At 37.5% G+C, this 23951-nt stretch overlaps 1 protein-coding gene across 4 annotated transcripts in view; it reads left to right on the top strand.

Moving 5' to 3' along the window:
- Positions 1 to 2779: 2779 nt before the first annotated feature.
- LOC114283072 (RAD3-like DNA-binding helicase protein) overlaps positions 2780 to 23951 on the top strand; it is a 29432-nt gene continuing 8260 nt past the window's right edge. For 2 of the 4 annotated variants that reach the window (XM_028225905.2, XM_028225903.2), the window contains exons 1-18: positions 2780 to 3201; positions 4456 to 4540; positions 5428 to 5503; positions 7599 to 7663; positions 7787 to 7831; positions 7913 to 8013; positions 8106 to 8247; positions 9044 to 9105; positions 9183 to 9256; positions 9327 to 9397; positions 13590 to 13677; positions 13830 to 13902; positions 14003 to 14098; positions 15007 to 15115; positions 16115 to 16208; positions 16306 to 16389; positions 16483 to 16639; positions 16863 to 17056. In XM_028225905.2, the coding sequence (XP_028081706.2) occupies positions 2817 to 3201; positions 4456 to 4540; positions 5428 to 5503; positions 7599 to 7663; positions 7787 to 7831; positions 7913 to 8013; positions 8106 to 8247; positions 9044 to 9105; positions 9183 to 9256; positions 9327 to 9397; positions 13590 to 13677; positions 13830 to 13902; positions 14003 to 14098; positions 15007 to 15115; positions 16115 to 16208; positions 16306 to 16389; positions 16483 to 16639; positions 16863 to 17056 (2001 nt within the window). In that variant the 5' untranslated portion in view covers positions 2780 to 2816. The remainder of the gene's footprint in view (positions 3202 to 4455; positions 4541 to 5427; positions 5504 to 7598; positions 7664 to 7786; positions 7832 to 7912; positions 8014 to 8105; positions 8248 to 9043; positions 9106 to 9182; positions 9257 to 9326; positions 9398 to 13589; positions 13678 to 13829; positions 13903 to 14002; positions 14099 to 15006; positions 15116 to 16114; positions 16209 to 16305; positions 16390 to 16482; positions 16640 to 16862; positions 17057 to 23951) is intronic. The other 2 variants (XM_028225906.2, XM_028225904.2) reach the window with 2 other exon arrangements.

Raw genomic sequence — 23951 nt, 5'->3', positions numbered from 1 at the left:
TTTATTTCTATTCTCCATGTTCTTCTTCCTTTATTATGTTTAGCTTCTATTTGAATTATCAATGTTAGAAAAACTGTAGACCTAAATGCACTTTGTTGATCATAAGAACTAGAAAAACACAAGTTAACTTTCAATTTCAGAAGACAAAAAGAGAACTATAAAATTCATCCTAACAGCCACCAGAAAAACACTGAAAGGTCTTACTAAACTAACCCCTGTAGTGATGGCAAATTCATCCTAGCAGCCACCAGAAATTCTCTACTGGGATTTCAAATTATTAAGACACCACAAAGATGATGGATAGAGAATCACTTTGATATCTTCCCTATGGTGTGCTTGGATGTGTCTTGGAATTTAGCCTTTTCATATCAATTCTGTCTTGACAGTCGGTAAATGAAGGCCCTGTTACTGATGGTCTTATTTGGTATAACATACATTAAATTGTGCAAGCATACAAAAAGAAAATTATGGTTTAATGATGGTCTTATTTGGTATAATTTATATAAAAATTTGTTTATAATTTTTTTTTTAAATCTTAAAAACTTGTATAGAATTATTAAAATTTAAAACAAAATTTATAATTTTAAATTTCTAATTGCCCAAACAGTTAATCTAATTTTGTTGGGACATTACTTGATTTCAAGATTGGAATGATTATTTGATGATTTTAAAATATTATTTTACACCATTTATTATTTAACAATTGTTACACAATGTAAATTGACACTACATATCAGATTCATGCAAGCCACCAGAGCACAATGCTTAAAAAGAACACAACTGGCCCCATATCATTTTGTTGTATCAACACAATGGTAGTACAGTCACTAAAATTAATTAATTAAATAACTATAAACAAACTCTTCCAGCCCAATTCCGAAACTATACAAATAATTGCATGATCAGAAGGTCTTCCCAACAATATCATAAAAGTCATATGAAGCAACATAGTATGGTGTCCAATCCATGAAAGAGTGCAACTTTCAAGCAATAAGTCCACTTCACCGTATATATAACACATATGTATATATATATTACACTTCAGTTAATGAGATGCATTAGAATTCTTAGATCAATTTGTCATTGATCTAATCTGCAGGTGTTCTAAGTACAGAACACCTTGGTGTTTCAGATCAGATATACAATCATTTTTTCACATCCGAAATCACAAGTGCAAACCAATATGGACCAACCATTATGAATGGCATCTGAAATCATAAGTGCAGGTCGTCCACAAGATCAAAAACAACTGCTGCCATGGTTTTGGGTCCGTTACTACTTGCGAGAAGATAGTAAATGAAAGACAGTTTTCGGTGTAGCTGATGGTGCAGATCCGGCGAAGGCGAGGACGTGAACGACGAATCCGGCGGCAGCTTCGGCGGGGGACGACAAGGTCGTCGATTGTTTGAGGGAGTTACACGACGCTGCTTGAAGGAGGATTTCGCTATCGCAACCAGACTTTGAATGAGGCAAATGTGGCCTCGTTTTGCCCTAGGCCCCAATTTATGAGATGAGGGTAGTTTGGTAAATGGTCGAGTTGCGTTTCTAGCTCTTTCCAAATGGTGGATTCAGCTTTTTTCAACACTCCAGCGTTTTTGCCCTTGGCTGAGAACGCTGTGTTTTTTCAAAGTTCCCAAAACGGCACATAAATAACAAATAATAATTATAAATATAAAAAATAAAGAATTATGCACACAGTGGTGACAATGCTTTTATGTGTTTTTAATAATACTATATAAATTAATAAAATTAAAAAATTATCATATTCGCGTTTAACTATTCAATTATTTTACCATATTATACTTATGACTTGTTATGCATTGTTAATTATAAAATTTCTAAATTCTTTTAATTTGTGAAAATATTAATTAAAAAGTTATTATATATTATCACATCACTATTTTTATTTTTTTATATTTTATTAAATAAAAAATTTAAAAATAAACTAAAATACTAATTAATTTACAAACGAGACATGTATAAAATTATAAATGCCACCCGTTGAAAAATTATTGATTGATTTTAGAACGTTACATATCTTATACCGAACTAATCGTAAATCTCTATATGTCTTTAAAATTTTTAATTATTTAATATAAAATTGTAAAACTCCTCATTTCATCGACCATAATTACAATGGCCCTGTTTGGTGCAGTTTAAAAGCTACTTATTTCAGCTTTCAGTTTAATTTAAGCTATTTTGATGTGTTTGGTTTAGCTTATAGCTTTTTGGAAGTCAGAAATCAGCTTATTCTTTGAGTGAGGCAGGAAATGTTTAATTTATAAGTCAGAAATCAACTTATGTTCATAGTTATAAATTATAAACTGTTTAAGCATAAGGTATTAGCACTTTCCTACAATTTTACCAGGGCCAATATATGTGTGGCATCATGTAACTCCGCCTTAACCAACCAATAACTTCTCCAACCCGCCACCGACTTTTGAATATCAATCTAAATGATAGCTTACCATGTAAGTTACCCGCCACAATGAAAAAAACACAAAGTATGTTTCCCGCCAAAACGCCAATTTACGAACTTTTTTATTTTTATTTATTTTTGATTCATAGCCAATTTACGAAGGATTGTTTTTGATTTTTTTCGCTGATTATAAAATTAAAAAAATAAAATTTAAATAAAAAATTATGTTAAATTTTATAATTATTTTATTTTTTCTTCTTATAAATATCGTATCTAATTATAAAAAAATCTAATTAATTTTTTCAATATAATTTCTTTTTTCTCAATAATATCCCGTAACTAAAAAAAAAAAAAAAAAAACCACTTCCCACACAGTCACTTTCTTTCATGAAATTGGATGAAACAAACGAATGCGAAGCTCAAAGCGAAGCACACAGAGATGGATTTTTCAACTCCGGTAACCAAACCTAAGAATGTATACCACATTGGGGGCATCGCAGTGGAATTCCCGTACCAACCCTACGGTTCTCAGTTGGCATTCATGGGCAGAGTCATCTCCACGCTGGATCGAGCTCAAAGGGACGGTCACTGTCACGCCTTGCTCGAGTCGCCGACTGGAACTGGAAAATCTCTCTCGCTTCTTTGCTCGGCTCTCGCTTGGCAACAGAACTACCGGTCCAGGGCTCTCACTGCCAATCCCGCTCACTTGAAGCCTGCGCCGGAGGCCTCCATCGATCCCTTAGCTTATGGCGGTGGATTTCTTCCTGAAACTCAGCCTTCAGGTTTCTACGCTTTGGATTTTCGTTTATTATACTGTTTTTGTTCATCAAAAAATAATAGTTGCCCTAACCCTCTGTTTGGTTGCTAAGAAAAAGAAGAAAAAGGAAGAAAAGACCTCCAATTCATTGGCAATAAAAAGGGGCATAAGATCCTATCAGAAATGAAACCCAGATGTTACATCGATTGAACCATTTTATTTTTTAATGACAACAGTTAAATCTTTTTTATTTTATTTTATTTTTAAAGAAAACATTTTATTTGGTTTTGATGCAACAGAATGCCCCACTTTGTTTGTGTTTATACATTTTAGTTTGTTTGGTAAACGATGATTATTTATTTACTATGGAGAAAAAGAAAAGAAAAGAAAAAGAAATGGATAGAAAAAGAATTTCTGTCACTTGTTTGGATGATTGAATTGGTGAGAGACACCTCTAAGGCTACATTGAATTGTGATGCTAGTTTCTCTAAGCCTGTTTGGTTGGGGGATTTAGAGAGGTATTTCGAAAGAGAAAGAGAGAATGTGTGTGAAATTAGGTAAAATGTAACTATGTTTTATTCACATTTCACTTATCTTTTCTCTTTCTCTTTCCAAATCTCTTTTCAAATCTCCAACCAAGCACAACATAGGGCTAGCTAAAAAACCTCTCTTGCAGTAGTAATTTTGGACTGGTAGCGGAGAGTTGTTGATGGTATTGTCTCCACAATTCCATCGTCCTCTGTTCATCAAGGTGAAGCAAGATCTATTCGATTATTGTGTTTGTTTGCTGTTTCTTTGGGAATTTCAGACCTTATGATTGAAAGTCATAGCAAATCTATAATTGAACTGAGTGTGTCTGAGAATGTTCCTCCATGGGATAGCCTTGCAATCCTCCATGATGTTTGTTGCTACAAGTTCAGAAATAGTCTTGAATTTAGGTGGATTCCTAGGACTGTTAATCTTGTTGCTCATTGATTAGCCTCTTGTAATCTGAAGGGTAACCTTCCACTTGGATGGGTGAGGAGCCCTTTCAGATTTTGACTCTCTGTAAGCCTCCTTTTGGCATTTCTTTGTTAAAAAAAGAAAAAAGAAAAAAAGAAAAAAAGAAAAAGAATTGGTGAGAGACATAAATGTCAAAAATTAATTATCATATTTTGTGGGTAATAGTGTTAAGGCATCCTATTTTTGTAGGTCATGCTTTCTAGTTAAGTCGTACTTTTTTTGCCGTATCTATGATTAGGTACTACTTTGTTAACTGGGCGATCTTATGATGTTTTAGCTTCAGGAAATCCAGAGCCAGCTCCGTCTGCAACAAACAACAATTCTAAAAAGAAAAAGACAGTACCTACCATTTTTTATGCCTCGTAAGTTTGATTTGTTAGACAAGCACACGGAAAACACACACAACTGGAATTGTCTTTAGGAGCTTGACATTTAAATATTTATTCACACATCGTGTCAACAATTTTCATCTCACATTTCACATATTATTTAATAACCATATATATATTGAATTACTTGCATTTACCTAAATGTTTGTTTATTTATAGATATTATAATCAAGTTATTGTTTCTTTCCATCACGTTATTCTGTTTTATTCTTAAGTAAGTATTACTTTTTGTATTGTTTTGGTTCCATACTTCCAATATTTACTATGCGCTTGTTGCGTTTGTGATATTGATATAATCACAAGATGAATTGATTCAATTACTGTTCTAAGAACCCAGAAAAATGTATCCCAAAAAAAAAGATGTGTGGACCAAATTTATTATAGGTGTGACCTGCACCACACAAGGTTCGAATCTACACCACATGTTTAATTTTTTGGGTACATAGTTTTTCCATTATTTTTTGGGTGAATAAGTTTTTCCATTATTTCATTGGGAAGACTTTTCATGCCATTCTAAGTCACAATATATATGCCAAGTGCTTGCTTTCTGTATCACATAACATGATTGTAGCAAAGATTTTAAAGGGAAACTCTTACCAGCAAATGCCAAGTGAAGATTATTGATAGTCCCAGTTGAATGCTATACTGTAAAATTTCATCATACAGAGATCATTATCTATAGAAATTGTCCTGGTTTGAGAGTTAAATAAAATTGAGCTCTTAAACTTTTTAAGAATGCCTCCCAGAAACTTCTTTATGGGATGTATATTCTATTACCATCAACTTGTGATGAGATACTTAGATGCCTGATTGATTACTTGCATTGATATTTACATTTTTGTTTTTGGCTAATTATTTAGGAGGACACATTCACAAATTACTCAGGTGATTCGCGAATACCGGAAAACAACTTACCGGGTGCCAATGTCAGTGTTGGTAGGTGTATCCCAATCTTTAAAGCTTGGCCTTTTTCTTATTGTGTTCCCCCCCTGTAATTTAGAAGTAGGTTTCACAAATTTGGGTACTTGGCTGACAAAATCTCAGCCAACAGTTAATAGGCACACTACCTGACACTTGAAAATAGGTGGAACATATTCTTTAATAACATACAGAAATGTTTGACATTTTATACATGGTCATCACTATTCAAGTATCTAACAGTCATTTTCAATATATTCAAAGAACTTAATTGCAGAGAACAAAAAATATAATAAGAGAATTGTAGTAGAAGAAATAATAGTGTATTTAATACATGTCTAATTTTATCTTCCTTATAAAACTGTTGTTAATATAATAAATAGAAGTTATCTATTTGTCAAGTAAATAAGTGTCTACATGTGTTCTTATTAAACTAAATAAAAAGAATATGCATGTTTGTAACAAGAGTTAGTTATATACTGCATTGTCCTTGCCATTTTCATGTCACACTCTTTCAGAATTTATTTGTTTGTTTGTTTGTTTTTTTGTTTTTTGTTCTTGTGCCTCATGTGGTGACTGTGGCCCATGTCGTGTGTACACGCTTGTGCCACTTAGGAAAAGACAATGCTGGAAAACCAATGCCTGTGAATTGTTGTACTCCAAATTGGATATTATAACACTTGTATCAGGCTTCTTAATTGTTTGGCAATGTTTGATTCCATTCGCATGCACCTTAAGTTCAATTTTGTAGGGCACTTGCTTTGTCTTATATTCAATCTCCTTTGCATTGGTTAGGTCTTTTACAGGTATAGATAACAATATAAGAATATTATTAGTCACTCAACATATGCTGCTGGTTTACTTCGGAAACATTTCACTAGATTATTAGAAATTAATTTCTTGTCCAAATTTGGAATATTAGGAAAAGTTATTACTCATATCCTCCACCTAATAAGGTTAAGTGCTTCCATTATTTCAACTTGCAAAGTTGTAGTTCAATGCTTTAAAAATGTCCCTAAGGTTCTACTATTTTTTTCCCCCCAATTCTTATAATGAGTTGTACATAACAAGGAAAAGCCAGGGTGGCATCACAAAGATACAGTTGTCTTGTTATCTATGGTAAATCTTGCATCTTGTGATTGCAAGTGCTGCTCACCGATTGAAGCTCTGACATTGATAATGTTGGATTTTGTTTTATTATGCCAGCATCCAGGTCCTTTTCCATGTCCTGACAGCAAAGAGCATCCCAATTACTTTTTTTTTTTTTTCTTTTGAAAATTTTCTATGGAGCATCAATTGTGTTCAAACTTCAAAATATAGCAAAGACCATCCCAGTTTTTTTTTTATTTTTTGACAATTTCCTTTGGAGCATTGAATGTGTTCAAATATATAGAGCAGTATTTTTTGGACAAGAAATAGATATATTTAATTTGTACTTTATGTATGCAATAAGGACAAAAAATAGAGCAGTATTTTCTTGGAAACTCTAATATATATTTATATATATGTATTTGTTTATTGAGCAATGTTACATCCACTGAATTTTGACCTGCCCAAATCTCCCGAATTTGTGCATGCCCGTCATTCGGTCGGTCATCCGGCAACAAGGGTGACAGTTGCGGTTGACAGGTTGTCCAGGTGGTTGACTAGCATGCACAAATTCGGGTGATTTGGGCAAACTCAAATTCGGTGGATGAATTATTTTTGTTGTTTATTTGATTATTTAAATTATTTGACTAAGCAGATTAAGATGATTTAGATGAACTGGTAATATATATATATATATATATTTCTTGAATTGTCTTTCATTGTGTTTATCTTATCATTGACTATATAGTTTTTGAAAACTGCCTTTTTTTGCACTCAAGAAGTGAGATAGATTTAAAAAGGTGAGTGGTATGTTCATCAGATAGAAATTTAGGTGTACAGATTAAAAAAAGTGGTTCCCAAGTAATTACTTGAATGTTTTGAAACAATTTATCTGTTTTCTCTGTGTTTGACCTTTGAATTGGTTGTGTAAAAAGCACTCTTAATTTCTGAGTCATTTTCTTTTCTAAAAGTTGTTCCGGCTTAAGATTTAGTTCACTTTTTACGTGTATTATTAACTCTCCAGGCATCAAGGAAGCATTACTGCACAAACAGGCATGTACATGGCAAAGACAATATCAATGAAGAATGGTGATTTTTTTAGCCTTGGAAAGCTTTTTCTCTTAAATTTATTTACTTTTTTCTCGTACTATTATGCGCAACCAATCTTTTGTTGCCAAAAAACAAAACTTACGTGTAATGAAAATTTTCCAGCAAGTTGCTTCTAGACAACCAAGAAGTAGGATGCTCAGAATTCAAGTGAGTTTTTTCTCTATCAATATGTTACTTGTTTTAGTGATATTGCCAATGAAAGAGTGAAAAATGGGCTTTCTCAAACAGAAATGTGCATAAAGTTAAAGGTCACTCATCTCTTAAGAAAGGAGGTTGCAACGAAGTCCATGACATTGAAGATCTTGTGAAAGTTGGACACGACGTGAAAGGTTTTTTTATTTTTTAAATTTATTTTACTGGTTTAGTTTAATTTAAATGTTCCCATCCCTTTCTTTCAGTGACACATTTCCTCAATCTTCAGGTTGCTCATACTTTGCTGCACGTTCTATGGCAGATGATGCACTGTTAGTTTTTTGCCCATACAACTACATTGTTAATCCAATCATCCGCAAAGCGATGGAAGTGGATATAAGTGGGGCCATTATCATTCTTGATGAGGCACAGTATGCCTTACGAACCCCTTATTTGTTAGAGATAATTTGATATTTTTTTGTCTGCAATTCCTGGTTTATTTGCTGAGGAAATGTAATGAAGAGGGAGAAATTAAGGCTATGTTTGGTAAAACTGATAGTTTCCATTTTTTTTGGCAATAGAAAACATAGAAAATGTTCCTTTTTTTTTTTTTTTTGGGAAAATGAAAATAGGAAAGATGTTTGGTGCACATAGATTTGTTGAAAACAAAAATAAGAAAACAGTTTGCAAAAAGTCCGCAAGAAGTTTGGAGAGGGGAGTGGCCAAAAGGGAGTTGTCGGAGGGTAGTGAATGAAAACTTGTTTGCAAAGCAAATGAAAACACATGTTTTTGTTTTCACTTGTATTTTTTATTGTAACTTTGAAAATTGTTGCTACTTTTATTTTATTTTTCCACAACAAAAACCCAACATGTTTTATTTCCTATTTTCAATATTTTGAGAAGAAAAAGAAGAAACAGAAAATGAAAACATTACCAAACTGGCCCTAAGATTTGCCATTCTGATTTATGACTTTCGGTTAAGTGATATGTGGGAATCACATTAAAAAGGAACCTCAACATCATGGTCAGATTTTGTTGGGACAGAGTACCCAATTTTTTGAAAATTTGGCTAGGAGATTTTGTTGCAAGGTTGTATTGCCATGTAACCCTGAGTAAATAGTAATTGATTAGTTCAAACTCTATCTTTGTCTCTATCTTTTTTGTTTTAATTTGGTTAAATCATTTCAAATCTTATATCTAAATTAGTATCACATCACTTGATTCCAGTAATATAGAAGACATTGCTCGTGATGGAGGTAGTGTGGATATTGATGAAGATGCTTTGTATAGTAAGTATTAGCCTGTTTCTTTCTATTAATAGAGATATGTTGATATATCTCTTATAGTTTTCATGCTTTTTTGAAAGAACTGCAGACAGAATTAGCGCAATTGACTTTTGTGGATTCAACAATTTACCAACCTTTACATGAAATGATTCAGGTAGTACTTCATAGTTTTGGGCTGAAATCTTTTAACAATAATGACTTGTAGTGTTTGTTGATCTTTGTAGGACGTAATAAGTTGGATGGAACAGAGGAAAGATACCTTGGAAAAACGTGAATTTCAGCATTATTTCTCATGGTGAGCCAAATTTTGCTGTTGATTCTTATTGTACGATTTATCTGCAATTGATCTTGTAGATGAGGTTGAACCTCTACTAGTATAAAGCAAGTGACAGGAATTATACTATAAATTATACATATTTTCTCATAAAAAAGGTTTGTCTAAATACAAAAAATGTGCATATTTTTAAAATTTTAATATCCCAACCTGCATAACCATTAAAAGTTTTTAAAGAGAGAACTGCCCAGTAAAAGTTTTTATGTATTTTCTTGTTTTGTTACTCTGTTAATGTAAATTGTAAATTGTGTAAATTACCCCACCACCAACTCCACCTACCATCTCCACTACCACCCACCACCTCCACTACCATCCACTACCACCACTCACCTACCTCACCTACTCCCAAATCCTCTCCTATATAATAGCTTGTAATATACAAAATATATACAACAAATCTTGTAACAACAATACATCAATTAATAATACATCTATTTCTTACATGGTAGCAGAGCTATAGGTTAAAGATCTTGGTGTTTTTCGCCTTCCGGCGGGCGGCAACTTTGCCTTGACCGCCCGCCGGACCTCAACCAATTTGAGACCTCCGTCAACTCGCAAGACCTCTCTCACACTTTCTCTTAGGCCGCCCGCCGGACCTCTACTACACATACCCATCTTTTGTCTGTGCCACCTCTCCATGGAAGGATTCGAATTTGATGCACCACCGCCGTACACGGCGGCCGACGAGATCAATGACTTCTGCAACTCAATCCTCACTCGATTCAGCTCCTCCACGGAGGACCACCACCATCGCCTCTGCGTCATCATCGGCGCAATGTCTCAGGAGCTCAAAGACCAACCGCTCCCTCTCACTCCCGTCGCTTACTTCGGCGCCACTTGCTCCTCCCTCGACCGCCTCTCTGCCGAGGCTGAGCCGCCCAGTCACGTCGTCGCAGCCTCGGAGACCAACGAGCACCGACTTGGTCCGGTTGTTACCAGTCACAACGACCTTGGTGTGACGTGGCAGAACAGAGAGCTCTTCTTCGCTGCTATCTCCACAACTCTGCAACTGCGAAAATCCGCCATTGACGGAACTCTCCACAGCTCTTTCTCTCTTGCGGAGGATAAAGAAGAAAAGTGAAAACCAAACAGGGGGGCCTTCTTCTCTCTGTGGTGAACAATTTCCCAAAACAGCCCTCCACAATCTCTCAATTTCCCAAAACAGCCCTCCACAACCTCTCCACGGGTTCAGAAAACCCTACTCTTCTCCTCAATAAATTATTCTTCTTTGCCACAAATCCCACCTTTAGTAAACCCAACACACCATTCACACACACACCGTGTAGAGAGAGAGAGCCCACTTAACTTTCTTTTTCTTTTTTTTTTATTATTTTTCTCTATCTTTTGAAAACCCACTTAACTTTCTTTTTCTTTTTTTTTTATTATTTTACTCCCTCTTTTTGACATGAAACCGAAACACCATTGATTTGCACTTGTCTCTCCTCTCTCTCTCTCTCACTTTACACCCACACCCACGTTACACTTTACTTTTATTTTAATATCTATATATTTTTTTTAACCAAAAAAAAAAAAAAAAAAAGAGAATAATATCTATATCTACCATTGTTCGTGAGCATCACCTTTTTCCCTTTCTCTTCTTTTTATTTTATTTTTTATTTTATTTTTTATTCCACCTCTCAAAATGTTTTTCATATCACCCATCCGGCGCACATGGTTCTGAGTTCCACAAAAAAAAAAAAAAAAAAAAAAACAAAAAAAAAAAAAAACAAAAATCCACCATTTTACAAATTTGCACAACACTCATATTTTATTCATCTCCGGGATCAACCCCGCTTATAATTTTACACACAAAAAAAAAAAAAAAACAAAAAACAAACAAACAAACAACAACACCAACAGCTTTGTTTTCTTTTCTGCAGCCGGCCACCAGCCGACCTCACTTCTTCGCCTATTCCGCCGGTCTCTTCTTTTTGCCCCCGTCCTGGGCGGCCCTTGCCGGTGTTGCCTCCGTGTTTCCCACTCCACTGGGCACGATCACTACTCCCTGCTCCTCCACTGCAGCATATGGCGGACCTCCAAATCGGAACATCACGGTGGCCTTCCGCTTCAGCTCCTTGTTTTCTGCCCTTAGCACGCTTATCTCTGCTCGCGCATCCTTATACATGCGTTGGAGCAGAGCCAGCTGGGAGTTTAATTGCTGCACCTCATTTGACCTACTCTGCAGCCGGTGCGACAAGTTTGTGACCGCCGTCATGGACTCCACACATGCCTTCAAAGTATACTGATTAGCCTCCACATCCGTTTGCACTGCCATTTTTTGCTCCACCGACTGCATCGGAAAGTTCAACGGAGCAAACCCAGTGGTGTTTGGTTGAGGTTCATGGGCCACCGCACCAGTTCTCTCTCCTGTGGACGGGAAAGAGAGTCAGCAGACCACGGGACGACGAAGCCATTTTCTCTCGCAACAGAGTGTTACAGACTCTCTCTCTCAGCACAACAGTGTTACAGCCTCTCTCTCTCAACACAACGAAGAGTTTTACAGAGGATTTCGCAGGTTTCTTGCTTCTGCCTCGGCCTCAGGCTCTGTCTTGGTTAAATAGCCGAGGCAGCCACGCGCATCGCCCGCCTCTTGACGCCAGACAAACGGGCACGCCAGCCAAAGCACTCACGTGCCTCGCCATCATATCTGGCATGCCTTTTGATGCATCGGGCACGCCTTTTGATGGCACGCCTTTTGACAGATTGGGCACACCTTTTGAGGGCACGACTTTTGAGGGCTCGATATCTACATCCATGTATATTTTTTTTGGGCAGCCTATCTACACACTCATACAGTGTCTTCTACACCGGTCAGCTTTATCAATCCCTTTGTTTCAACCTCAAATAGGTTTCTCTCTTCACACCTATTTGAGTTTGAGGGGGGGTTATACACAGTATCATGTATAAGTCGCTCATGGCGAACTCCCTAAGTCACCCCCTTGGTGCACCACCACACTCTTCTACAACGGTCCGATATGACCCCATAAACTGTCTTCTACATCGGTCCAACATGATCCCGTAAACTGTCCTTCTACAACGGTCCGACATGACCCCATAAACTGTCCCGACATTGATTCCGGTCAGCTGTCTTCTACAACGGTCCGACATGACCCCGTAAACTGTCCTGCTACACCGGTCCGACATGACCCCATAAACTGTCTGCTACATCGGTCTGACACGACCACACAGTGTCTGCTACAACGGTCCGACATGACCCCGTAAACTGTCCTGCTACATCGGTCCGACATGACCCCGTAAACTGTCCTGCTACATCGGTCCGACATGACCCCGTAAACTGTCTTCTACAACGGTCCGACATGACCCCGTAAACTGTCCTGCTACATCGGTCCGACATGACCCCGTAAACTGTCTTCTACAACGGTCTGACACGACCATACCGTGTCTCCTATCCTGTTTTATTTTATTTATTTTATTTATCAGTTTATTTTTCTGTTTTGTTACTCTCTTCAAACTCAAGTTGGTTAGTTCCTATCCTCCTTGAGTTTGAGGGGGGCTGTTAATGTAAATTGTAAATTGTGTAAATTACCCCACCACCAACTCCGCCTACCATCTCCACTACCACCCACCACCTCCACTACCATCCACTACCACCACTCACCTACCTCACCTACTCCCAAATCCTCTCCTATATAATAGCTTGTAATATACAAAATATATACAACAAATCTTGTAACAACAATACATCAATTAATAATACATCTATTTCTTACATTTTGGAACCAGTTTCTAATTGGAAACTTAACAAAACTCACAGTTCCTATTTGAAGGGTGTTAATCTCCTACAATAATAGCTCATACCAAATGTTTTCTTTTATCTGTTACTGTATGTAATGATCCCTACTTTAGTAGGTCTCAATATCAGAATTCCTAGTGATTTTCCTATTGGTTTGTTTCTTTCAAATAAATCTCAACCCAGCTGCGGTTGTTCCTTATCTCTCATCATTGTCATCTTCTTTAACCATTGAATTGGTATGTACAATATTCTTGAAAGGTTTCGCTGACCGTGGTTTTTCAACTTTTGTAATGAGCATATTTGCATTTTCTATGCCTTAATTTATTCCTTTATTGGCTTAAAGGATTTATCTCAGACAAGTCTACACTGACATTTTCTTCTAAATCTTGTATTCATTAGTTGGAGTGGTGATAAAGCTTTAAGGGAGCTCCAAGAAGCAAACATTACACGGCAGTGCTTCCCTATATTGCAAGATTGTGCCACAAAGGTAAAACACCTTACAGAACTTAATAGGGTTTAATCTGTAGAGTTTACGTTATGCTGTTTATAAAATATTGGAGTTAATGTCATTATTTGTCTTTGCCTTTTTTCTTTGTTCCTTAGGGTGCTAAATTCTCTCTCTTTGTTTTTTTGGTTAAGGCAATTAAAGCTGCTTCAGATGCAGAGCAGGAGGTAGCCCATTTAACTGGCATGTCAGCTACAACATTGGAAGGTTGTTGAGATTTCCTATTTTCATATCTGCAGACTCTGAATTTATCTACCAACTATTTAATTTCTAATATTTTAATTGACTTTATGTGACACTTGCACAGGGTTGTTCTCTTCACTTAATTACTTCTTCTCTGGAAATGGGGTCCACATATATGATTATCAGCTTGCATTACAACGATATGTTAAAAGAGATGCTGGTAAGCTATTAATAGTGTTGTTTCTTTTACACCTTTATACTAAACCAAAACTGTTCACCTGATGAAACTAAAAAGGTTCTTATTTCCTTTATTGATATCTGAAGGGATGTATAAAATGCATGTCTCATATTTATAGTGTGATTTCAAGTAATCAATATATATCCTCTTTGTAGCATCTGAATTCTGATATGTTGTACAAAGAGAAAATAAATGTTGTCAATTAGGATGAAAAACAGTCTCACAACATGGAGAACTGAAGCTTCTGCACTTCTACATTGACATAAGGAGGGAATTGAGAGTTGTGCAACCTGAATTGTTCAACAAGGATAAAATCAATTAGCATATTTTGAGTTGCAACCATATTCTCTGGTTTTGGAGATCTGTATTTGAGTCTTATACAAGCTGCTGAAGGTGAAAGAATAATTAGAACTTTTACTAGTATGGTTTAGAACTTACAACTGAAGTGATACTTGTCTACACTACTTGACTCTAGAAGCCTCTCAATTGCTTTACCCAGGATTAGCTACTTGGATTGGTTTTCTAACTCAGCTCTATGCAAAGCCATATTCTAGGGTAAATCCAAGGTAAAGGTTTCGCCCCCCCCTTTTGGTTGCCCTCTTGTCATTTTAGCACCTTGAACTTGGATCAAGTCACTCCAAACTGGTTAATTAGTTGGGCTAAATTATCCTTCTCTATATCATCTCAGGCAACTTTTGCTCATTTTTTCTTCATTATGTAATTTACGGCAAAAGGGAAAAAAAAAAATAGAAAAAACTGATGATGTAATGAACTTGAAGAATATCTATGCTAGGTTATTATTATTGTTTTTAACAGAAATCTTATTCTTTTCATGGATTTAGCAATGTATTGTTGGTGCCAATGTTTCAGTTTTTTCATGGTGCATGCAGGGAATGCTGCAGCAGGCTGGACTCATACTTTGAATTTGTGGTGCCTGAATCCAGCTGTTGTCTTCAGAGAAATTGCTGATCTTTCTTTATCAGTGATTCTCACATCTGGGTTAGTATGGATACACAGGTGTAAATGCTAGGTGAGATTGTATTGGTGATTCTTAGGAGTGGTTTGGGATGTTCTAAATAAGTGCATTTTTTGACTTTTTGGTGAAAAAAGTAGAGAAAAAAAAGATGTGTGTTTGGGGTAACTTTGACTTTTTACAAAAAAATGTGTAATAAAATATTATAGGAACTACCAAAATTACTCTTTTACCCTTCCTTCCTGACACAGCAGCAGGAAGAGTGGTTTCCGTGCATGTTGTTTACTGGCTCATGGGTTTTTGTGGCTCCCATTGTGCCACGTAATTGCACAATGGGAAATGCAGTGGAACACTGACCAGCAGTGTTGTGTTGTGCAATTATTGATAAGAATATTTAAAAAAAAAAAAGCCAGAAACCAATAAACTTGTAAAAAAAGAAAAAGAAAAACAGCTTGCTTGTTTAAAGCAAGGGCAATTGCCCTCTGAAGAGTCAGACAGAATTTTCCCTCCCAAACCATGTAAAAGTAAGAACTTTTTGGCTTTTTATCTTATTAGAGTATGCCAAACCAGCCCTTAGTCTCACAAATGTACGATGCCAAGCTTATACAAAATTGGGCCCTTCTCTTGTCCAGAGCTCACAAAAAGTGTACCCACAAGCCTAGTAAAACTCCATGATGTTGATAACAAACCTTTTAGACCTAACAGGTGGTTGTATTCTCTCAGAAGTTTACATGCTTTACTAAAAATATTTCTATCAGTTTGAATGGTTCTTGCAAAGGTGTGGTGCCATTCTTCTTCTTCTTCTTTATCCCCACTCCCACCATTCCAGGAACATTCATCTCACCTTACATAAAAGATACTTGATATTTATAGTTGTAGCCTCTCAGACCATCATGACTTTGGGGAAGTCTTGTGTTTGTCCGTTTCTATTTTCTTGTTTGTTTTCTACTTTTGTTTTTTGTTTCCCGCATATTTGTAAGTAATATTTTCTCTTTACATTACTTGTATTTCTTTCAATGATGTAGGACCCTATCCCCAATGAACTCCTTTTCATCTGAACTAGGGGTTCAGTTTGGAACTTCTCTGGAAGCTCCACACGTGATAGATGTTGAGTCACAGGTACTGACGCTGTATCTTATCATGTTTTCATGCTTACTAGTCAAAGTTGCCTCTGCAGCTGTTACTTAATATTAACTAGTCATACTTTTGATTGCAGCTGTGGGTCGCTGTAGTCCCTACTGGTCCTGGTAATTATCCGTTGAATGCAAGTTATAAGACTGCTGATAAATATGCCTTCCAGGTATTGCTTTAGACTTGCCATTAAGTTTTGATCAATTGTGATTGGGCCTTTTGTTTTCTGACACATGAACTCATTATGATGGTATTTTTGAAGGATGCACTAGGCACATCTTTGGAGGAAATATGCAAGATTGTTCCTGGTGGTTCTCTTATTTTCTTCCCTAGTTATAAGTTGATGGAGAAACTATGCAATCGTTGGCGTGAAACAGGTCAATGGTCTCGACTAAATGCTCGAAAATCCCTTTTTGTTGGTAAGATACTGAGATCCCTCTCCTTTCACATCAGTGACTAATGTGGTTGAGCTTATAACATAGAAAATAAGCCATATAGAGATGGTTTGTTGTGCATTTGGCAAGCCTTTTTTATGTATGCCGGAACTATTTGGAATTTTCTTGCCCCATTCATGCTTTGATGTCTCTTATTGATATGTTCTTGGTTGGATTGAGAATGCTGATATCCTTGTGGTCTGTTTAGAGCCAAGAGGAGGAAGCCAAGATGATTTTGAGCATGTTTTGATGGGTTACTATGATTCAATTCGTCAAAGAAAAAAGCCTGCTCTTGGAAGAAAGAGAAAGGGTAAAAAACTTGGACTTAGTAACTGTGATACAATGGAGTGTGCAGAGAATCCTACAGGAGGCGCTGCTTTTCTGGCAGTTTGCCGAGGAAAGGTATTCACATTAAAGCAAACCTGTTGATATCTTTATCTTATTATGAGTAAATGGTCTCTTCTTTTATCCTGTGAACTATAGAAATGTCTTCCCCTAGATTAGTGTGAACTTTCCATTAATTATTATTATTATTATTGTAGAAATTTAATGTATAAAGAGAAATAGAGAATTGTATTATTGATTGATTGTATGTTATTACAAGATTGTTGTTGTGTATATTGATTTGTATGTTACAAGCTATTATATAGGAGAGGTGTGAGGTAAGTGAGTGGTGGTAGTGGATGGTAGTGGAGGTGGTGGGTGGTAGTGGAGATGGTAAGTGTGTTAGGTTTAGTGGGGTGGATGTAGTGGGTTAGGTTAGTGGGTTAGGTTTAGTGTACATTAACAGCCCCCCTCAAACTCAAGGAGGTTAGACACAAACCAACTTGAGTTTGGAGAGAGTTACAAAACAGAAAAAATAAACTGATAAATAAAATAAAACAGGATAGGAGACACGGTATGGTCGTGTCAGACCGTTGTAGCAGACAGTTTACGGGGTCATGTCGGACCGTTGAAGCAGACACTGTGTGGTCGTGTCAGACCGTTGTAGAAGACAGTTTATGGGGTCATGTCGGACCGATGTAGAAGACAGTTTACGGGGTCATGTCGGACCGATGTAGAAGACAGTTTACGGGGTCATGTCGGACCGTTGTAGCAGGACAGTTTACGGGGTCATGTCGGACCGTTGTAGCATGACAGTTTACGGGGTCATGTCGGACCGTTGTAGCAACTGACCGGAATCAATGTCGGGACAGTTTATGGGGTCATGTCGGACCGATGTAGAAGCTGACCGGAATCAATGTCGGGACAGTTTATGGGGTCATGTCGGACCGATGTAGAAAATTGTGGTGGTGCACCAAGGGGGTGACTTAGGGAGTGCGCCATGGGCGACTTATACATTATACTGGTATAACCCCCCCTCAAACTCAAATAGGTGTGAAGATAGAAACCTATTTGAGGTTGAAACAAAGGGATTGATAAAACTGACCGGTGTAAAAGACACTGTATGAGTGTGTATATAGGCTGCCCAAAAGATATACATGGATGTAGATATCGAGCCCTCAAAAGTCGTGCCCTCAAAAGGTGTGTCATCAAAAGGCGTGTCATCAAAAGACGTGCCCGAGTCATAAAAAGGTGTGCCATGAAAAGGCGTGCCAGGTTGTCGGTGTCAAAAGGCGCGCGATGCGCGTGGCTGTCTCTGTGTCATGGTCGTTATAAACCGAAGCGGAGGAGGCAGAAACGGAGACAGAAAAACTGAGAGAAACCTCTGAAAACTTCTTCATTTTGCTGAGAAAGAGAGGTCGTTTTGCTGAGAGAGATAGTCTGTAACACTCTGTTGCTGTTGCCCAGAAAATGGCTTCGTCGTCCCGTGGGCTGCTCACCCTCTTTCCCGATCTCAATGAGTCCACAGGAGAGAGAGCTGGTGCGGAGGCCAGTGAAACTCAACCAAGCGCTTCCGGTTTCGCTCCGTTGAACTTTCCGATGCGGTCTGTGGAGCAAAGAATGGCAGTGCAGTCGGATGTGGAAGCCAATCAGTATACTTTGAAGGCATGTGTGGAGTCCATGACGGCGGTCACAAACTTGTCGCACCGGCTGCAGAGTAGGACAAATGAGGTGCAACAGTTAAACTCCCAGCTGGCTCTGCTCCAACGCATGTATAAGGATGCGCGAGCAGAGATAAGCGTGCTAAGGGCAGAAAACAAGGAGTTGAAGCGGAAGGCCACCGTGATGTTCCGATTTGGAGGGCCACCATATGCTGCAGTGGAGGAGCAAGGAGTAGTGATCATGCCCAGTGGAGTGGGAAACACGGAGGTAACACCGGCAAGGGCCGTCCAGGACGGAGGTAAGAAGAAGAGACTGGCGGCAGAGTAGAGAAGGGATGTCGGTGTGTGGCCGTCTGCGGAAAAGAAAACAAATCTGTGGGTGTTGTTTGTGGTTTTTTTTTTTTTTTTTTTTTTTTTTTTTGTGTAAAATTGTGATCGGGGTTGATCCCTGAAATGAATAAAGCAAGTGTGTTTGACAAACTCGAATGGTAGGTGTGGTAATGCAGAAAAATCAACTGGAATGAATTTTTTTTTTTTTTTTTTTTGGTGAAAATAATAATAATAATAATAATAATAATAATAATAATAATAATAATAATAATATTGGTATCATGGAGTGGGCGGTGGTACAAAAATATTGTGTAGAAAAAGAGGGAGATGGTGGAAAATTATTGTTTAGACAGAGAGAAGGCATGTGAGGTGTAAAGTGGAGGACAAAATAAAAGAAAAAAAGGTGAGAAATGTGATGATTTCTGTCCAGATTCGGAAATATGGAAGAGTCTTGAACGTTGCCAATTGAAAGATGTGGCTGCAAAGCCTGAAAAACTCAATGCATCAGTGGTTGATGGCGGAGACAATTGGAGTGTGGGACAGAGACAGCTTCTGTGCTTGGGGAGAGTCATGCTGAAACACAGCAAGATTCTGTTTATGGACGAAGCAACGGCTTCTGTCGACTCCCAGACCGATGCCGTCATTCAGAAAATCATTCACGAGGACTTTGTGTCATGTACAATAATCAGCATAGCTCACAGAATACCCACAGTTATGGACTGTGACAAAGTGATGGTTATGGATGCTGGATGGGCAAGGGAATATGAAGCCCCATCTCAATTGCTCGAGAGGCCTTCGTTATTGGCCCAGCAATACTCAGATTACTATGCATTTAGAGGCCATGAGGTGTACCAAACACCATTCAAGGAGGGGAAGAAAAGAGGGTCTGAGAAGCTTGATCAGAAGCAGGTTGTCCATAGGAAGTCCATTGATGCATTTGGACAGAGGACTTCACAGTATAGAGGTGTCACAAGGCATAGATGGACTGGTAGATATGAAGCCTATCTATGGGACAACAGTTGTAAGAAAGTTGGAAGAGGCAGGAAAATGAAGGTATGTGTACAAAATTCCAGCGGGCAGCGAAGGCAAGGTTGCCGGCCGGCTGCCCGCCGGTGAGAAAACAAAATACGGGCCTAAATCTTATGGCTCTGATACCATGTAGAAATTTAATGTATAAAGAGAAATAGAGAATTGTATTATTGATTGATTGTATGTTATTACAAGATTGTTGTTGTGTATATTGATTTGTATGTTACAAGCTATTATATAGGAGAGGTGTGAGGTAAGTGAGTGGTGGTAGTGGATGGTAGTGGAGGTGGTGGGTGGTAGTGGAGATGGTAAGTGTGTTAGGTTTAGTGGGGTGGATGTAGTGGGTTAGGTTAGTGGGTTAGGTTTAGTGTACATTAACAATTATTATTATTATTATTATTTTCTGTATTTCATACTCAAGTCTACCCTAAGTTTCGAATTCCATTTTTGGTTGGTGTATGGTTTTCCCATTGGATTCAACATTATAAACTTGATGTTTTATTTTGAATTAATCAGTAGCAAGATATATGCTTTGGAAGTTATGAAATGTCCCATACAGATACATATGGCCATGAGGGAACATGCGAACATATTTATTTTCTACAATTGTCTATTGGCAGAGATAGTCATGCATCCTTTATTGTTATAAGACATGTATTTTCAGGTGAAAAAGAAAAAAAAAATCAGGAGCTAGGAAGAAAATATTGTGAGAACATTATGTAATTATGGAAATATATCAATTTGGTTATTTGTGAATATTCGATTGATTGTATAGGGTTATTTCCTATTATAGATTAGGTTTAGGATTGCTATAAGTATTGGTTGTGATCTTTGTATTACGTACAATTGAATATACAGAAATACAGAAAGCTTACATGGTATTAGAGCGATGTTTGAAAACCTAATCAGCCTCTGAAGTTGTGTTCACTATCAACCTATGATCTCACTGGAATCGTGACCTACTTGGCAGAATCACGATTCATCTCTTCTGACGAAGTCCCTTGTTTGTATCTCTGCTCCACCTCTTAGCTTGAATCGTGATCCATTGCGACCCATCTGCTTCTACATCATGACCCATCTGGATCACGACCTACTTGGTGTCTGATTTTGGTTTGTTGGTCTTCTCTCTTGCCGAAGGACACCCCTCCGACGTGGTTCGCCTCTTCTCTCTAGTCGACTTGGTTAGGTGACCCATCTGGTCGACGTGGTTAGTTGTACTTCGACTTCTCTCATCTAAGACTTCTCTCTCTGGTTCTGCTTCAGTTCTACTTCTCTAGTGTACTTTTGATTTGCTTTGATCGTATTTGATCCGATGAGTATTTGGTACTGCAATTAGTTTGTTACAGTTTGACCACTCAGTTATCTGTTATTGCATTTTGACCCTACAAAATTTTGTTTATTACACTTGAACCCCTGGTTTGCCCAGTTTGTTCTATTTTGGGTTTATTACACTTGAATCTCTCAGTTTTCTAGTTATTATGATGTCTCTGGCTTTGGATGAATGTGTCTATTGCCATCAAAGGGGTCAATTGGAAGTACCATTGTCCCAAGAATGGATGTCTGTCTGCTTCGTCTTCTTAGCAGTTTTCAATCCAGTTCTGCGCCTCTCTTCTGAGTACTGTTCGGCCTCCTGTCGGTTTTATTATATCTGTTCCGACTCCTGATCCTAACTTGGCTTCCTTGAGTGCTTAGATTAGCCAGTTTTAGCATATATTGTCTACCTCCCAGCCATTCCCATTTGCCTCCATTGTTTCTTCTCTTCATTTAGGCTTGCTTGGGTCTTCTTCAGGTATCTCTTCGTTTGTCTGACTTTTTGACTCTGGTGTCTCTCATCATATGATTCCTCATCTCTCCTTACTTCAAAATTGTACTTCTCCTCCTTTCTTATTACCCTTAATGCTGCTAATAGGTCTTGTATGTCTATTATATCTGTTGGGTCCGTCTTACTATTTGCTATGTCTGCTGTCTCTATTCCATCTGTCCTTTATGTTCCTCAGTTATCTGTTAGTTTATTATTTATCAGTTAGCTTAATGTCTCTGGTTTTGATGTTATCTTTTCTTCTTCTATTTGTTCTGTGCAAGATCGGATGTTTAAGCAGTAGATTGGGACCGCCTATAGAGTTGGAGACCTTTATGTAGTGGAAAGCTTGCATCTGTTTATGGCAACCTCTCTGGCTGCCTTTTCATCTTTTCAGTTAGATTCTCTGTCTAGTCCTTTCTACTTGTGGCATTCTAGATTAGGATATTTGTCTGTTGATCGTTTACGGTCTTTAGCTTAGTCTGGTATATTAGGTAAAGTTTTTCCTAGTGAATTTACTGAATGTCGAGGGTATAAATTTGTTAAAATGACAGCCTTAGCTTTTCATAAAAGTACTTCTATATCTGATACACCATTTTTTTTAATTCATATTGATGTTTGGGGCCTTTTTCCTGTTCTCACCAAAGGGGGTTATGCATATTCTGTGTTAGGGCTGTTCACTGATCGGTTCGGATCGGGTTCACCATTGAATTGTGACTCGAATCGACAGGTTCGGGTTGAACAAAACTCAACTCGATTTTGACCGAAGGTTAGTTCAAAACAGAACCACATAACCCACTCGGCTTGCGGTTGGTAACGGTCGGGTGTTTCTGACCCGTTTGCTTTGTTATAGTAAACAAAGGAGAAAAAAATAAAAAAAATGTTGAGACAAACGGGGATAAGATCAACTAAAACCCTTCAAAGTTTTCATGGGATCAAGCTCGTAATGCTTTAGGGGCTTGATGATGAGTGTAATGGTAGAGATCAGCAACAAGGGGGGTCGAATGAAGGTCAAAGAGGCATTTTTTCGAGTGTCCTGCTATCGCAATCTCACCGCAAACATTTGCTCCTGTGTTGCTGAAGAGACCCCCACTCTGTTGTTTTGTTTTTGCCTCTGCTCATCGTTCAAGTGAGTGAGACAGTAGGGAAAGGGTTAGGGTTTGTGAACTTGATTTGAGAGGAGAAGAAAGATTTGTTCAAAGTGAGTGAGTGGGAGAGGAAGAAAGGGGTTAGGGTTTGTGATCTTGATGAGAGAGAGGAGAGATTTGATTTTGACATCAACATATATATATATATATATATTGATATTCACGTAATCAGAGATCTTGATTTTATGAGAGAGAATGTAAAGCAATTATGACATAGATAAATATGTACCAATTTTTTTAACTTTATGAGAGAGAATGTAGAGTCATAATGCATAGATACAGATGCAATCAGTTTTATTTTGTTTTTAATATATTTATAATCACATCTTGATTTGATGAGAGAGTATAGAGACATAATGGTACAGACTAAAAGTAAACTTTTTCTTGATATTGATGCAATCAATTCTTAATCTGATGAGAGAGTGCAGAAAAACCATGATGAAGATAAAATATAATATTATATACGCAACAAAACCTTGCCATTTGTATGGAAAGACTTGTGTAATTATTAAAATTCGGTCGGTTCGGATCAAACGGGTGAATTTCTCACAAACTCAATAACCGACCGACCACTTGAAAATTTTATTAATCTACACCCGTAGCCGACTCACTTGTGCTGCGAAACTGCTCATTTCATTAATGTTCAGGTTAGTGTGATTCGGATTTTTGAACAACCCTACTATGTGTCATTTGTTGATGACTGTACCTGTTACACCTGAGTTTATCTTATGACTCATAAGTCTGACTTCTACCAGATATACTGTACTTTCTAATCTATGGTTACTACACAGTTTGGATCTACTATTAAATTATTGCTGTCTGACTTGGGCGGGGAATATTTTAAAATTGAATTTTGTGAATATTTGGTCAATTTGGGTACTATTTACCAAACTTCTTGTACTAATACACCTGTCCAAAATGGTCGAGCTGAGCGTAAATACCGTCATCTCCTTGAGACAGCTAGGTCTCTCCTTTTCTCTGCCTCCGTTTCGGCTCCATTTTGGGAT

The sequence above is a fragment of the Camellia sinensis genome, chromosome 3 (assembly GCF_055761805.1).
Source record: "Camellia sinensis isolate YWXY chromosome 3, ASM5576180v1, whole genome shotgun sequence".
Lineage (NCBI taxonomy): Eukaryota > Viridiplantae > Streptophyta > Magnoliopsida > Ericales > Theaceae > Camellia > Camellia sinensis.
This window is presented reverse-complemented; position numbering and strand designations above follow the sequence as displayed.